The following is a 14,933-nucleotide window of genomic DNA, read 5'->3' as shown; positions in this document are numbered from 1 at the left end:
AACATTCCAACAAGAGCTCAGTTATCCAGTTGTAAGTGCCAATGAAACAATAAGAAAAATGTAACATGTAAAAAGTTCAGCTGAACTTGTCCTAGAAGACCTGGCTGCTTTATGTGAACTGTAACAGTAACATCAACACATTAACTTAAAAGTCGTCCTCTTGCTCACATCTAATTAAAGTGACAGAGAATATTATAAATACTGAAAGCTGAACAATGATGGTTTGCTGCAGCATGGCACGCTGACTGACAGATGTAGTGTGGTATCAGCAAATCTCCACAATTCACGTGTCTCAGTCTTTTGAAAATATTATCTCACACAAAAATAGAACAATCCCTTGAAGCTGCCTTCAGTGAGAACAATCAACTGCATGTTTTTCACATTCACTGAATTCAAAAGTCGTAACATACAATCAACGCACGTGATTTTCTTTAAGCTAATGAGTGCTGGTCACTTTCAACAGCACACACACACTTGTTAATGAGCCTCAGATTGAAATTACACACATTTATCTTTAAACAGCCACTTTTTAAGTATTGTTGGTTCATGGTTAAAAACAACAGTGAGATATGAACTCGTAAATAGTCATTTTTAGTACTTTTTTAAAGGAACATGACATTTCAGTAATATTTTCAGTAAAGGGATTTTCCTTTCAAATGGAAACAAAAATATCCATATCTCACCTAAAACTCATCAGTTTTAAGTACATCAAGTTGGTAATCTTTAAAACACAGAATAAATGTTAAGCTTCTCAAGAAACCTCCTCAGATTAACGCCTGAACCTTTTTGGTTACAGCAAACCGTAATAATAATTTCTTTTGTCACATTCTTTTGTGAAATGTAATGTCTTTTTGTTAAAAGATGCTACACACAGAAGGAGGAGGACATACTTTAATGGCTGTCGTGAAGATCTTCAGGACGGTAGGCTGTCAAATGTTTCTGAAGCTCAGACAGGTATCAGTTCTTGTGATATTCTTCAAGTCCTTCGTGAAGATGAAAGCACCATGAGCAGGGATGTGAGGTTAGCGGCGTATGTGAGACGTCAGCCCTGCAGGTTAAACGTCCTCAGACAATGGCTAGAACAGCAGTATGCTACAAAACTTACAGTGGTTCTGTGTAAGAAATACAAAGAAAATCAGCTTGTAATATGATGCACTTAAAACTTGTGCAGAAAACATGCAAAACTTAATGCCACGATGCTAGGGTGTTTCTCCTTGCTACAGTAGGTGGTTCTTTTTTTGGCCCAGGTTGCAAGTTCACGTCCAACCATTTTTATGCAAATTCTGAGGAAAATGCTTGATATGACTAAAAACTTTCAAAATATCTTTGCATAAAAGATAATGCAATAAATTGAGGTGTATTATCTGAAGTTCAACATCAGTCAGAATGTGTGTTTAAGGTGATAGCAGCCTCTTTTTCACAAAAACAAAGACATGACCACACATCATTTTTTGAATTTTTAGAAAAACACTTAAAAAATGCTAAATATTGGATGCAAACCCTGCTGATGATATTCTGGTCCATATATAAATATATGATAACACTTTATGATCAGGTTCCATTTATAAACTTCAGTTAACTACATCAGTTAACAAGAACTAACAATGAAAAATACGTAGCATTTATTAATCTTAGTCAATGTGAATTGAGGCATTTATGAATATATGTGACCCTGGACCACAAAACCAGTCAATTTTTTTGAAATTGAGATTTATACATCATCTGAAAGCTGAATAAATAAGCTTTCTATTGATGTATGGTTTGTTGAAAATCTGGAATCTGCGGGTGCAAAAAAAATCTAAATATTGAGAAAATCACCTTTAAAGTTGTCCAAATGAAGTTCTTAGCAATGCATATTACTAATCAGAAATTAAGTTTTGATATATTTACAGTAGGAAATTTACAAAATATCTTCATGGAACATGATCTCTACTTTTTATCTTTACGATTTTTGGCATAAAAAAAAAATAGATTATTTTGACCCATACAATGTATTGTTGGCTATTGCTACAAATATACCCCAGCGACTTAAGACTGCTTTTGTGCTCCAGGGTCACATATTATTAAAATAAAAACTTTTATTTGTTAATATTATTTAATAAACCAGAGCTAACATGAACTAACAATAAACAGCTGTATTTTCATGAACTAAAATTAACAGATTAATAAATACTGTAACAAATGCATTGCTCATTCACAATTTGTTAATGCACTAAGTAATGTTAACTAATGAGACCTTATTGTAAAGTGTTACCCCATCTATCTATCTATCTATCTATCTATATATAAGATGTACTGTATATAAAGATGAAAGATATATGTATATCTTTTATGTATATATGTATATGTATAAAAGATGTTGGTAAATATTAAAGATTAAAATTTTCATTAGAAATATATCCTTTGAACATGAATCAATCAATCAGGGAAAAAAAACATCGTCTCCAAACATCAGCCGAACACTCAGGGTAAGAGGTAATTGGCGAGTGGATTAGATCTCTTAATGCACGTGAAGTAGCTGAGAGCAGCAGTGGAGCAGGATGATTGGGTTACGCTGCTGGACGTTGATACCAAAACCACTGCGTTGCATTACAGATGGAACATGACGGGCAGCAGAGCAAGCACTGCTCATTTCAACCAATCAAACGAACAGGAAGTTGAGGAGATAGAGGAAGTGACAGGGGTCAGAGAAACCAGCGTGAGAGAGAGAGAATGAGAAGAGGCAGAAAGCAAGAGAGTTTTTCTGAATGTAAGAAAACTGAGGATGTTTTTTGGTACATGAATATGCACAATCCCAGAATGCGCATGCATTTAAAGGGGACATACACTACCGTTCAAGTAAGATACTTTTAATGTTTTTAAAAGCAGTCTATTATTGCTCACCATGGCTGTATTTATTTGATGACAAATACAGTAAAAACAGTAATATTGTGAAATATTATTACAATTTAAAATAAGCTGTTTTCTCTTTGAATATATTTTAAAACATAATTTATTCCTGTGATGCAAAGCTGAATTTTCAGCATCATTACTCCAGTCTTCAGTGTCACATGATCATTCAGAGTTGAAAACAGCTGTGCTGCTTAATATTTTTGTAGAAACTATAATATTTTTTTCAGAATTCTTCATATTGAAAGTTCAAAAGAACCACATTTATTTGAAACAGAAATCTTTCATTAAAGATATAATTATTATTATTTATGAAACATCATAAATGTCTGTACTGTCATTTTTGATCAATTTAATGCATCCTTGCTGAATAAAAGTATTAATTAAAAAAAATAAAAATCTTACTTATGATAGAAATATGGTTTTCCTTGATCTTTGCTTGAAATAGATTATTGGATTGAAGGGGCCGTTCAACACAGCACGCGTCTTTGCGTCTAAAATCCGAGACGCAGCACTCAGGAACGGTTTTTAAAAAGCGCAGCGCAGAATGCCTCCTCTGCCATGTTACCGTTCAATAAAACAGTTGCCATGCCAACTTGCTACTGTAAACAAAATCTTGCAACGCTTGCCCCGCCTCCAGGATCTTCTGATTGGTCCACTGCTTTGGAACTGACATTGATGAGTGGTGCCGCGTGTAAAAGTTGGAATTCTTTTAACTTGACATGGCAAAAACGCGGCGAGATACTGCAAAAGACTCAAGCGCAATGGTCGTACGCGTCCGTCTAGCGTGTTTAGAAAAACAATAGAAAAGTAGCGCATTGGAATGCAAAACAGTGTTCTGTGTGAACGGCCCCTAAGGTTGGAAAAGGATGGAAAATAGTAAATAAAAAAATATTTCAACTGTTTTTGGCGTAAGAAACCTTGAATAATATTAGTGGATAAAAATAAATAATAAAAATTAAATTAAATTAGGTGTCTGATATAAACACTTTAAATACAGAGTGACAAAGAGGAAACAAAAGGGAATTTTGTATACGTACCTCTTGTGCACTCCTGCGAGTGCAGTCTCTCTGAGAGGAAACAGTTTAGGGTAGACGATGGTGAACATGGGCTGACTGCAGCGGTGACAATGACCCAGAGGCCATTGGACCACATCTAGCAGACTCTTGGGCAACAGGAATGGTGTCAGGAACTTCACATCTGCACACAAGACGAGAGAACGTGAGAACATTTAGGCTGGTATAGGTGAAGGAACCTGATGCTTTGTCGGTATGTTTGCGACTCTTACCCTTACTGGTCCTGTTGTAGGCCGCATGTTGGACTCTGCATGCCAGCTCTTCCAGAGGCAACACATGGTCCGTCTCAGAGCCGATGGTCTTCAGTTCAGAGGGCAGAGGAACAGTCACATCTCCCAGCGTCAGACAGAGCTGCTTCACGTCAGAGATCTGCCCAGCTAGACCACATCTGTGCATGCAGACAGATAAATAACATCAAGTGAACAGGTTGAAAAAGCCAGGAGACAACCACACCAACTACCATGAAAAGCTATATATATACTGCCAAATCAGCAACTGTGATACTTTGTGTAACTGACTTATAATGTCGGAACTCTAATTGTCTTGTACTGAATCAATTTGATTCTTTATTTCTGGGCTATATATGATCTGAGAAGAATAACATGTAACATTTTAAATTTTGCAATTTAAACTTCAAAATGGGGGAAAAATGAACTGACAGCTTTCATTCAAAAAGACAGATGAAAACATCACCAAACACACTACATAAAAGGCACAGCTAAATCTGCCATTTATTATAATTGGTTTATGTGAATATTGTTTTAGGTTCACTTAAATAAATATTTTTTTAATGTTCTGTAATTGTTACTAAATGACAAATAAAAACAATGTTAAATTGATCATTTGTTTATGTTGTTTCCACATTAACTTTCAACAATTAGTTTTTCCACACAAAGATTCAAGAGAAAATATATTTATGATTACACATTTTAAAATTCTAGGTGTGATTTATCATGATTAATTACAGAAATATGTGCAAGTGATTCATTTATTTATAATTACTTCATAGTAATTTTTAAAACAAAGTTTGGAGTTCGATAGCATACTGCGATGACAGAAAACTCACTCACCCACTGCAGCCGATGACTTTGTTATAAAGATATGACGGTAGTCCCTTCAGATGAGCGTTGTTGTCCACAAAGACAAACTGCAGCTCCATGGAGCGCCCCAGATCTGACAAAAATATACAACATCAGTATATTGCCAACAACATCAAATAATTCACCTGGTACTCATGCAATATATTCCAAGTCGTCTAAAGTTATATAATAGATGTGCACAAGAAACAGAAAACTTCCCTCATCTGTAGCTCTCAATATTAATAACTTTTGGTCTGTTCCTCACAAAAAGCCATCATATGGTTTCACAGAACTCATATGGACTACATTCGGGCTGAGCATAATTAGACAATTGGTTAATTATGATGCTTACATTACCCTTCAAAAGTTTGGGATAAGTAGCTTTTTTTTCAAATGTTTTTAAAATAAGTCTCCAAGGCTGCATTTATTTGATGAAAAATACAGTAAAAACAGAAATATTGTGAAATATTATTAGAATTTAAAATAACTTTTTTTATAATCAATATATTTTAAAATGTAATTTATTCCTGTGATGCAAAGCTGAATTTTCAGCATCATTACTCCAGTCTTCAGTGTCACATGATCCTTCAGAAATCATTCTAATATGCTGATTTGCTGCTCAAGAAGCATTTCTTATTATTATCAGTTTTTAATATTTTTTTCAGGATTCTTTGATGAATAGAAAGTTAAAAAGAACAGCTTTTATTTGAAATATATATTTTTTAATAACATAATAGATGCCTTTACTTTCAACTGAATGAATTCTTGTAGAATAAAAGTATTAATTTCTATCAAAACAAACAAACAAAAATCTTACTGACCTCTAAAATGTTTTGTCCTTTTGTGTAATTGTAAATGTTACCGTCTTGATGGTATCTGCTCACCCAGGGGCAGTGATGTCAGGCAGTTGGCAGCCATGGAGAGCTCATTGAGGTCGGGCAGCAGACAGAGCTGGCGAGGAAGGCAGTGCAGCTGGTTGCGGTCTGCTGTCAGGCACTGCAGGGACAGACACTGATGCAGACGCTCCGGAAGAGTCCTCAGGAGGTTCATGGACACGTCGAGGGTCTCCAGCTCTCCGAGATCGCCCAGCTCTACCAATACAAGCACATATACTTTTCTGTTAAAGTTTCAATCAGGTAAAAGCAGGATAGCAAGATATTATAACCCTAGAGACTCTCGTTATGCCCTCTGCTGGCAAAGACAGGAGCCTATACATTATAAGATATTGAAAAGGAACCATATTTGTATTAATGCATAAAAAAAAAAATCACAAACATCTCACATGTGTGCAATGCATTTCACTAGTTAAAATATGCTTGAAACTGTTGGAACAATTTATTTTAAAACACTTAGTTTGGAATAATTCACATATGATAAAGTAAAGCCAGGAACAGTCTCGGCTTCAGATGAAACACTGCCCAATTAAAATGGAAAAGAGCAATAAAAGACTGATATGAAACAAATGTGTATTTTGAAGCAAAGCATTTAAAGAGAGTGTCAAAGAGCTTAATCATTTCCCCACAGTCTCTTTATGAAGTTTTACTCCTCAGAAACATTTAAGTGTCATGTTGAGCACAAAAATGTAAGTTTCTTTGCTATATGAAGTTTAATAACTGCAGTGTGTACTGAGGTTTAAAAGTCTCCTCATACTCAGCTGGTGAGTAAGAAATTATTTGATGCAGTTAAAGCTGCTTAATTACACATGGAAAAAAAAATGTTACAGATAATGTCTATGAATTAAATGGGCCGTTTAACTAGAAAGATTATTCATTACACTGTTGCAGGAAGGCAGCACTGTATTTATATTCCGCTCTCAATTTTCACAATCTTCTGTAAATAATTCAGCTCGAGCCACACAGACTTCCTTCAACGTTTGGAATATTCAAGATCATAAATGCACATAAATCAAAATCATGTTCTGTTTTAATTGACTTTCAATTATTTGCATTGAACTATTATTTTTATTATTCTTAAGCACGGTAAAGCAATAAAACCAAATATAACAGCAATTAATTTTTGGTTTATTATCAGACTTTCCTGTGCATATCAGAATTGAGAATCACTATTATCAGTAGCAGCAATGCAATCGTTCTCAGTTTTTTAGATTAATGCTGATAAATGTTCGTGCCTCACCTTGCGGGAGAAATTTCAGTTGATTGTTGGCCAATCGCAGATGTCGTAATGAGCGCAGCTGACCAATCTCTGGACAGATGACCTGAAGAGCGTTGTCACTCAGGTCCAATGACTGCAACTTCCCCAGGTTACCAATTGCTGGAAATACAACATAATGTATAATGCATAATGTATCTGACATCAAAATATTGCTATACGGTATAATCATGAGATAAAATTACCTTGAGGAATTATCGCAATATTGTTTGAGTGCAGGTATCTACATGAAACGAAAGAAAGATGGCGGGACTATGTTTCATAATCTTGTTTTTCCATCAGATGTTGTACAAATGTAGCTCAAATTATTAGATTTGACCAAACTCAGACTTGTCACACAGCTATTATTTATAGGTGGGTAAGAAAACGTCCCAAAGATTGAGGGACCTCTACTGGACAACAGTAATATTACAGTAGAACAGAACTGACAACTACCGTAACACCATAAACAAAATTCAGTATAACATTGATTAATACTCACAATTCTATCAGGTTGGGAAGTTTCTGAGCCAGATTGTCTGGCTGACGGGAGGAAAACAGTATTAGGATGCAAAATATTTTCACAATATTTCAATACAGGGCCAAATCAAATATGAAAACCAACATCACTGGGACTGAGATCTTACAAGTGTTGTGAGGGAGTTTCTCTTCATGAAGAGACGCTCCAGGAACTGCATCCCTTCATCTTTGAGGAGCTCCACAGGGAAAATGTTGAGGTTTCTGTAGTTCAGGAAAAGATTCTTGTGTCGCTCTTGCTTGGCCATAAAAATCGCTTCATGGAGTTCAGACGCCATGGCTGCGAGAACCGAGTCTTTGGCTGAGAGAGTTTTCCCTCTTTCAGCTTCTACTTTTCCATTCTGAAAGACACATTTTAAAGACATGTTTTTATTATTTAAATTATAAATAAATACATGTATTTACTAAGAATTAGGACAAAAAATACATAGTAATTGAAAATAAAAATAAAAAGGACAACATTAAAAAATAATATAAACAATAAAATAATGATATTAAATATTTTATCGGATCAAAGGTGAGATGTATTGTACAGAATGACAGCAACAAATGAAGTTACTCATGAACTGATGGTTACTAGCAGCATTACAGGTGCATCTCAATAAATTAGAGAGCCACCACACACGGACGTGTCAAGGATTTTGGCTACAGTTGTCGTATTCCTCTTGTTAAGCCACTCCTGAACCACAGACAACGTCAGAGGCGTCTTACCTGGGCTAAGGAGAAGAAGAACTGGACTGTTGCCCAGTGGTCCAAAGTCCTCTTTTCAGATGAGAGCAAGTTTTGTATTTCATTTGGAAACCAAGGTCCTAGAGTCTGGAGGAAGGGTGGAGAAGCTCATAGCCCAAGTTGCTTGAAGTCCAGTGTTAAGTTTCCACAGTCTGTGATGATTTGGGGTGCAATGTCATCTGCTGGTGTTGGTCCATTGTGTTTTTTGAAAACCAACGTCACTGCACCCGTTTACCAAGAAATTTTGGAGCACTTCATGCTTCCTTCTGCTGACCTGCTTTTTGAAGATGCTGATTTCATTTTCCATGACATTCTAATTTATTGAGATGCACCTGTATGTAATGTCAGACACTAAATAAGGACATACTAACAGTATGAATCAAGATGAGCTCAGATAGTGATGCTGTACTTTTATTCAGTCTGATAACATACGATGAGCGTACATATGAAACATCGACTAACATTACCTCCTCGGCAGCTCACATTGTTGCTTTTTAGAATCAGCGGACAATAAAACTGACCTACGCAATACAAAACACGACAATTAATATCATTAATGAATCGGCAGCTTACAGCGCATCCTCAGGAGTTGTTTGTGTACCGAACTGGCCTTCCGTCTGCAAACAAACACGTCACTGGATACGGGCAGAGAGCATCATGGGGAATGTAGTTTTTTCCATTTGTAGTTTTTTTTTTTTCATAAAAAAAAAAAAACTGTAGCGACACATTTCACAGCACTATAACTATATAATATAATATAATATAATATATTAATAATTTCAATGTAAGGTTTATTTATCTTTATGAACAACAAATGTTATGCTTTTGAACACATTTGATGCTTTCAGAAGTCCACTGACAAAATAACGTATTACTGGAAACAATACATTAAATTGCTCATGAAGTCATTGTTTTTACCTATTAAAAGCTACTGCTACCATATTGATTAATAATTTAATAATAATGCATGATTTAATTTTCCTCATGCATGACATCACTGACAATACATGTAACAGTCCTTTCTGTGACACACATGAACACTGCACAAAATGCCTTGAACCATGTTCGTTTTATGAATGTATTAATTCACTGAAATGCAAAAAAGAGATTTGTAGCTAACGCAGGTGAAAATATGCATAAGGCATTTAATTCAAATGTAATTATATTTATTAATATGCTGTCTTGTGCATTAACTATAATTGAGTTTACAGTTCTGCTTCATGATTAATCATCCAAACCTACTTAATATGCAAATCAAATCACAAAATGATTTATTAGTGTATTTATGATCAATAATATAGTTTTTTAAATAAGTACCCCACAAAAACATTATCTGAGCAGTGTGCCATCATAAATCCATTATGTTAATTCTCTCCATTTTCCTTTCCCTTTTCAAATTTATACAAAAGAAAACAACACAAATAAAGTTAATAAGTGCCTTTTTTAATCAGAACAGCCAGGTTTGAACAGACTTGGACCACAAAACTTTCTCCATTCTCCCCTCCCATTCTGGATCTGTAACCCTCTTTATACACCAACACACACATATCGAGCACGTCTCAACTGAACCACCAAACATTATGCTCCCCTTGCATCAAGGAGTGAAATGGAATAACATGAGACGCGACACAACCCTTCTTCACGTTCTAGATGGCGCCATCAGATCACAAACACCTCTAATGCTCTCCTCTCAACCCTCACGTAACTCTCAGAGCACACCACGTTGTCTGGACTTCAGAACAAGCATCTGGTGAGATGATGGAGAGCAGCAGTTTTCAGCAGCAGGGTACAGCGAGCGCCGAGGAACAGGTCACTTCCTGTCCTTCTGACGGCCACTCCGAACCTTCAGCCCTGAGAATATCTTAGCCCATAGTCAACAGATCTGTAATTGAGAAATCAGCCATTGGTCGGGTGTTGCGGCTCCGTAAGCGGAGACGGTCAGAGGGGAGCATTAGGATGGTGTCTTGCACAATCTTTGATTAACAAAAACGATGAAAAACGCAGAAAAAAAAAAGGCCAACTTTTGGAGGGCATAACATTGGTGGCACTATACACTCTAAAAAATGCTGGGTTAAATATAACCCAGCGCTGAGTTAAAAAGGGACAAACCCAGCTATTGGGTTGTTTTGACCCAGCTATTGGGTTGTTTTGACCCAACTGTTGGGTTGTTTTGACCCAGCGGTTCGGATGTTTTGACCCAGCTATTGGGTTGTTTTGACCCAGCTATTGGGTTGTTTTGACCCAGCGGTTGGGTTCAAAACATCCCAACCGCTGGGTCAAAACAACCCAATAGCTGGGTTTGTCCCTTTTTAACCCAGCGCTGGGTTATATTTAACCCAGCATTTTTTAGAGTGTATGATCTTATTTCCCCCCAAAACTCACATTTTCCATATAAAGTTATTCTAGTGAAAAATTCAGGATATTTACAAATATTTCTTGCATCTGGTTATTATTTCTGTTTAGTCGGCTCAATATCTGTGGTAAAAATGGTTCGTTCCATACGGTGTTGATCTTTTGTCTGGGATTTTTCTTAATAATGAAAAAAATATATATTGATATAAACCAGGACAAACTTATCATGATGTACATTGGATGCACCTGACAGCAGCAAAAACTCAAGTAAATCTGTTTATACTCAAAGTGTTTTTGCTTCAATGAACATTAGGTTTCTGATGCAAGAATAACACTCCAATGAATGTATAATGAAAAGATAAAACAGAACCATGCCAACAGTGGGATTCAGAGACATGAAAGGGAGAGGAGAGCAGAACCAGTATATACTGAAAAATAAATCCATTCTAATTATTCCATCTATCGACCTTTGCCCACAAGTTAAAAGATGGATAAATTAAACATCAACAACATTCCAGCACATTTGGAGTCAATTGTCAGACCTGTTCTTGTTTTAATCTCACAAATAAATAATAAACAAATTTAAGCAAGATCCGATTGGAAAGAAAGCAGCTAGTCAATACAAAATGTCCATAACTCGGTAATTTGTCCACTCCGAGATTGTGGTTTGTAGCGTTTATGAGGCTTTACCCAGATGCAGAGAGCAGTAATATTGTCCTTTTCATGAAAAAAGGTCAGATGCACTTTATATATAGGTACATAAAAAAAGAGTGAGGTAGATAAATGTCTGAAGCAAAAAAAAAAAAAAAGTCCCCATGTCGTGGAAAAAAGCATATAAAAATAGGGTTACAGTGATTGTAAATGTATCACAAAAAAAAAAGAAAAAGGAAATAAACAAAATAAATAATGAAATAAAAAAGGCCAGGGTGGGGGAAAAGAAAAAGTGAGTTTTTCCTTTGAAAAATCCTTACAAAAAAAAAAAAAAACTCAAAAACTGGCGCTCATAGTCAAACCTGTATCTTAAAGCGATATAAGTGATCTATGTTACAAACACAACTTCTGCATAGAGATATGCTGAATCATATCTGTATAATCGTTTATCAGGCTCCGCTCGGAAGGAAGGAAACGCAGAGATTATAAGATCAGGGCCTTCAAAGGGCGGCAGGATCAGTCACAAATAAGACTGAATGATCAATGTAAAGAATGAGACGAGTCGATCTTTAAGCAATGAAATCAATTCAAAATTTGCCACATTTTTCAGTCAGATTTTGTTGATTAAAGAGGAATGAATAGCGAGACGAGAACACATCGGGGTCTGAGATCGAAACTGTTAGGATTCTGACCTGAGAGTATTCATGTGATGAGAGACACAGTGTCGAGCTGTTACAGAATCACGTCGCTGGGTGCCGCCATTAATGGCATGAAGACAGAAGATAGTGTGTTCATCTGCCGGTTTAGCTTTTAAAGAGAGAGAATCTATCAAAACAGAAGGGATTAAACAACTTTTCATTGCAAAACTCAACTGTTAGAATGAACCTTCTATTGTTTTTTTTTCTCGTTTTGCAGAACTATAAAGCATCATAAAATGGACTGTAGTGGAAAGGCAAAGGATTACACCTGAAAAATCTCTTTACATTTATATATATGTATATATACACATTACAACTACAAAAGAAAAACAATAATAAAATAGCAGCTTTTTTTTTTAGCACAGACACATAGATGATCAATCTGAACTGTAAAAAAGGTACAAAAGTGGCCGACAAACGATGCACATGCTCTGTGGTCCGACATACGACTGAACAACCGAGCGAGAGAATTGCTGTGAGCATTTCAACTCCACAAAGTCACGACTTTAAACCTTTTGAGCTTCTTTTTTATCCAAATCCCTTAAAGTTTCTTTGCGATGTAACATCTGCTGCATCTATTGCTCGACTTTTGCATTATTCCGTCCTAAATGTGTCTAACCCAAAGCAAGAAGACAGAAAAGTGGGAATCTGGGAAACTCTCTTACTGACTGTGATTTTAAATGAATAATTCTATCCAAAAATGAAAATCTGCTGAAAATGTACACACTCTCAGGCCATCCAAGATGTAGATGAGTTTGTGTCTTTATCTGAACAGATTTGGGGGAATTTAGCATTACATCACTTGCTCACCAATGGATCCTCTGCAGTGAATGGGTGCCGTCAGAATGAAAGTCATATTTTACATCTAAGTGACAGTTTAAAAAAATAACACACCTTAAAGATGAATTTGTTTATTACAAACACAGCTTTTCCCTTCACAAGCTGTTAATGGACTGGAGTTGAGTGGATTGCTTATGATGTTTTTATCAGCTGGTTGGACTCTCATTCTGACGGCACCCATTCACTGCAGAGGATACTTGATGAGCAAGTAATGTAATGATACATTTCTCCATCTTGGATGGCCTGAGGGGGAGTACATATTTTGTAAATGTTCTTTTTTGGGGTAATCCATTCCTTTAAGTACAAGATGGTTTGGATCACCAGGGTAAAAAACTGTCATATGTATTTTGAGGAATATGGATGCACAGGGAATTAAACGAAAAGAAAAGAAAGACATTTGTCAGATTAAAGAATTTCTTCTTCACTACGTTGCACAGCCAGATGATTTGGAGAAAACGGAAGCCAAAGATTTCCATACCCAGATCTGAGTTGGGTCAGGGGAACGAACTTCTAAAGACAGGCCGAAAGAAAAACTCGCACATCTTTCTCTAATTTAGACGCACGTCTTTGGAAACAAAGACAAGAGCAAGTGCTTCGCTGTTGGATTCGCTTAGAGATATGCAGAGGGTGTCGTAATAATGCCACCGTACCACTACTGGCTCTGACAGACCTTCAAACCAGTTTTGGAAGTTTAGAAAAGTAACAAAACGTAACAAAAACAGTCAGCCTATCGAGTGCGAGAGTGAAGGTCATGGGTTTTCAGTCAGTGATCCAGTCTGCGGAAATAACAAATGAGTTCATGTCAATCAATTCAACGATTCAATCGAAATACACAAAAAAACAAAGAGATCCAAACTTTGTCCGTTGAGGTATGATTGAAAAGATTGATTGCCTGGACTCTCAGTTTGTACCATTTTTTTTCTTTCCTTGTCTCTTTATTTTAATATTTCTTCTCAGGAGACCACACAGTGGCTTGACAGACAGAGACATGTCCGGAAACGGGACCGGGCCATCGATCAGAAAGCCTTCGACTGGGGCAAAGGCAAGGCACGCTCGTTCTTACGGCCCCCGTTCATGTGAGCGTAAGACTGGGTCTCGTCAAACGGGCTCCGGAGAACCATTGAGGGCCCATTTGCCGCAGACGTGGGGAGCGGGTGCTTGTCCGTGGAGCTGGGGGAGGAAGGCGGGGAGGACGGGCCGGCCGGGGTGGAGGAGCCTTGGGACGCAGGGGCGCACTGTTGAGGGGAGGCCAGAGAGGGAGCGAGGGGCTGCAGGCTGGAGGACGGCTCCAGAGGAACATTCTCCATGGTTCCCACGTTCTCCATGTCCAGCTCTTCCGTGTCCGGAGGTTTGTTCTCCTCGCTGTAGAAGAAGCTCGTCTCCTTGAAACCCGCCTCCAGGTCGTCCTTGATGCTGCTGATGATCTCCTGGAAGGACGGCCTCATTTTGGGGTTGTACTGCCAGCACATGCGCATCAGTTCAAACCTGAAAGCACACAAGAGCACACAACATGGTCCTTGAGAAACATCAAATCTAGTTGTTGTTCAGTCCAAATGACTGACTGATATTTGGCCATTTTAAGATTATCAGCATCAGAAGACAGCAGGGAATATGTGTCTGATAAACCGAAGAGTTAAAGTCAGTTACTTTTTCTATTTTCAACTAGAAACACACACACTCATATATATATATATATATATATATATATATTAGGGCTGTGTATTAGGCATCTTGTTTTTAAGCCCATAAATAATAGTGTACTTGTTCTAATAAATTTATATTGTAATGTATTAATATACTAATATATAAAAAAAATAATCTTTACATTGCTGGTAGGTTATCATTGCACAAATTAACAGATCACGATGCGCGCACACACAGACATTCAGCAACACAAAGCGCTGCCCCGCAATTTTATCAATAAAATAGCTTAA

At 36.8% G+C, this 14,933-nt stretch overlaps 1 protein-coding gene and 1 pseudogene across 2 annotated transcripts; both read right to left on the bottom strand.

The window, feature by feature from the left end:
- Window positions 1-725: 725 nt before the first annotated feature.
- Window positions 726-9,094, bottom strand: LOC107662304 (leucine-rich repeat-containing protein 28-like). Of its 2 annotated transcripts, none has more exons than XM_016452288.1 (10): window positions 9,032-9,094; window positions 7,840-8,070; window positions 7,695-7,735; window positions 7,399-7,436; window positions 7,178-7,315; window positions 5,929-6,135; window positions 5,036-5,138; window positions 4,178-4,353; window positions 3,930-4,089; window positions 726-1,048 (listed from the first exon to the last, which is right to left on the bottom strand). In XM_016452288.1, the coding sequence occupies exons 2-10, from the start codon at window positions 8,005-8,007 to the stop codon at window positions 958-960; spliced, it is 1,122 nt and encodes a 373-aa protein (XP_016307774.1). In that variant the 5' UTR covers window positions 8,008-8,070; window positions 9,032-9,094; the 3' UTR covers window positions 726-957. The 2 variants fall into 2 exon arrangements, with proteins under 2 accessions (XP_016307774.1, XP_016307775.1); XM_016452289.1 differs by having other exon boundaries at window positions 989-1,112.
- A 4,128-nt stretch (window positions 9,095-13,222) lies between these two features.
- LOC107662301 (insulin-like growth factor 1 receptor) overlaps window positions 13,223-14,933 on the bottom strand; it is a 118,348-nt pseudogene continuing 116,637 nt past the window's right edge.

This window comes from Sinocyclocheilus anshuiensis, unplaced genomic scaffold (genome assembly GCF_001515605.1).
Source record: "Sinocyclocheilus anshuiensis isolate Anshui unplaced genomic scaffold, SAMN03320099.WGS_v1.1 scaffold579, whole genome shotgun sequence".
Taxonomy (NCBI): domain Eukaryota; kingdom Metazoa; phylum Chordata; class Actinopteri; order Cypriniformes; family Cyprinidae; genus Sinocyclocheilus; species Sinocyclocheilus anshuiensis.
The sequence above is the reverse complement of the archived record's forward strand: the minus strand, read 5'-3'. Positions and strand labels throughout refer to the sequence as shown.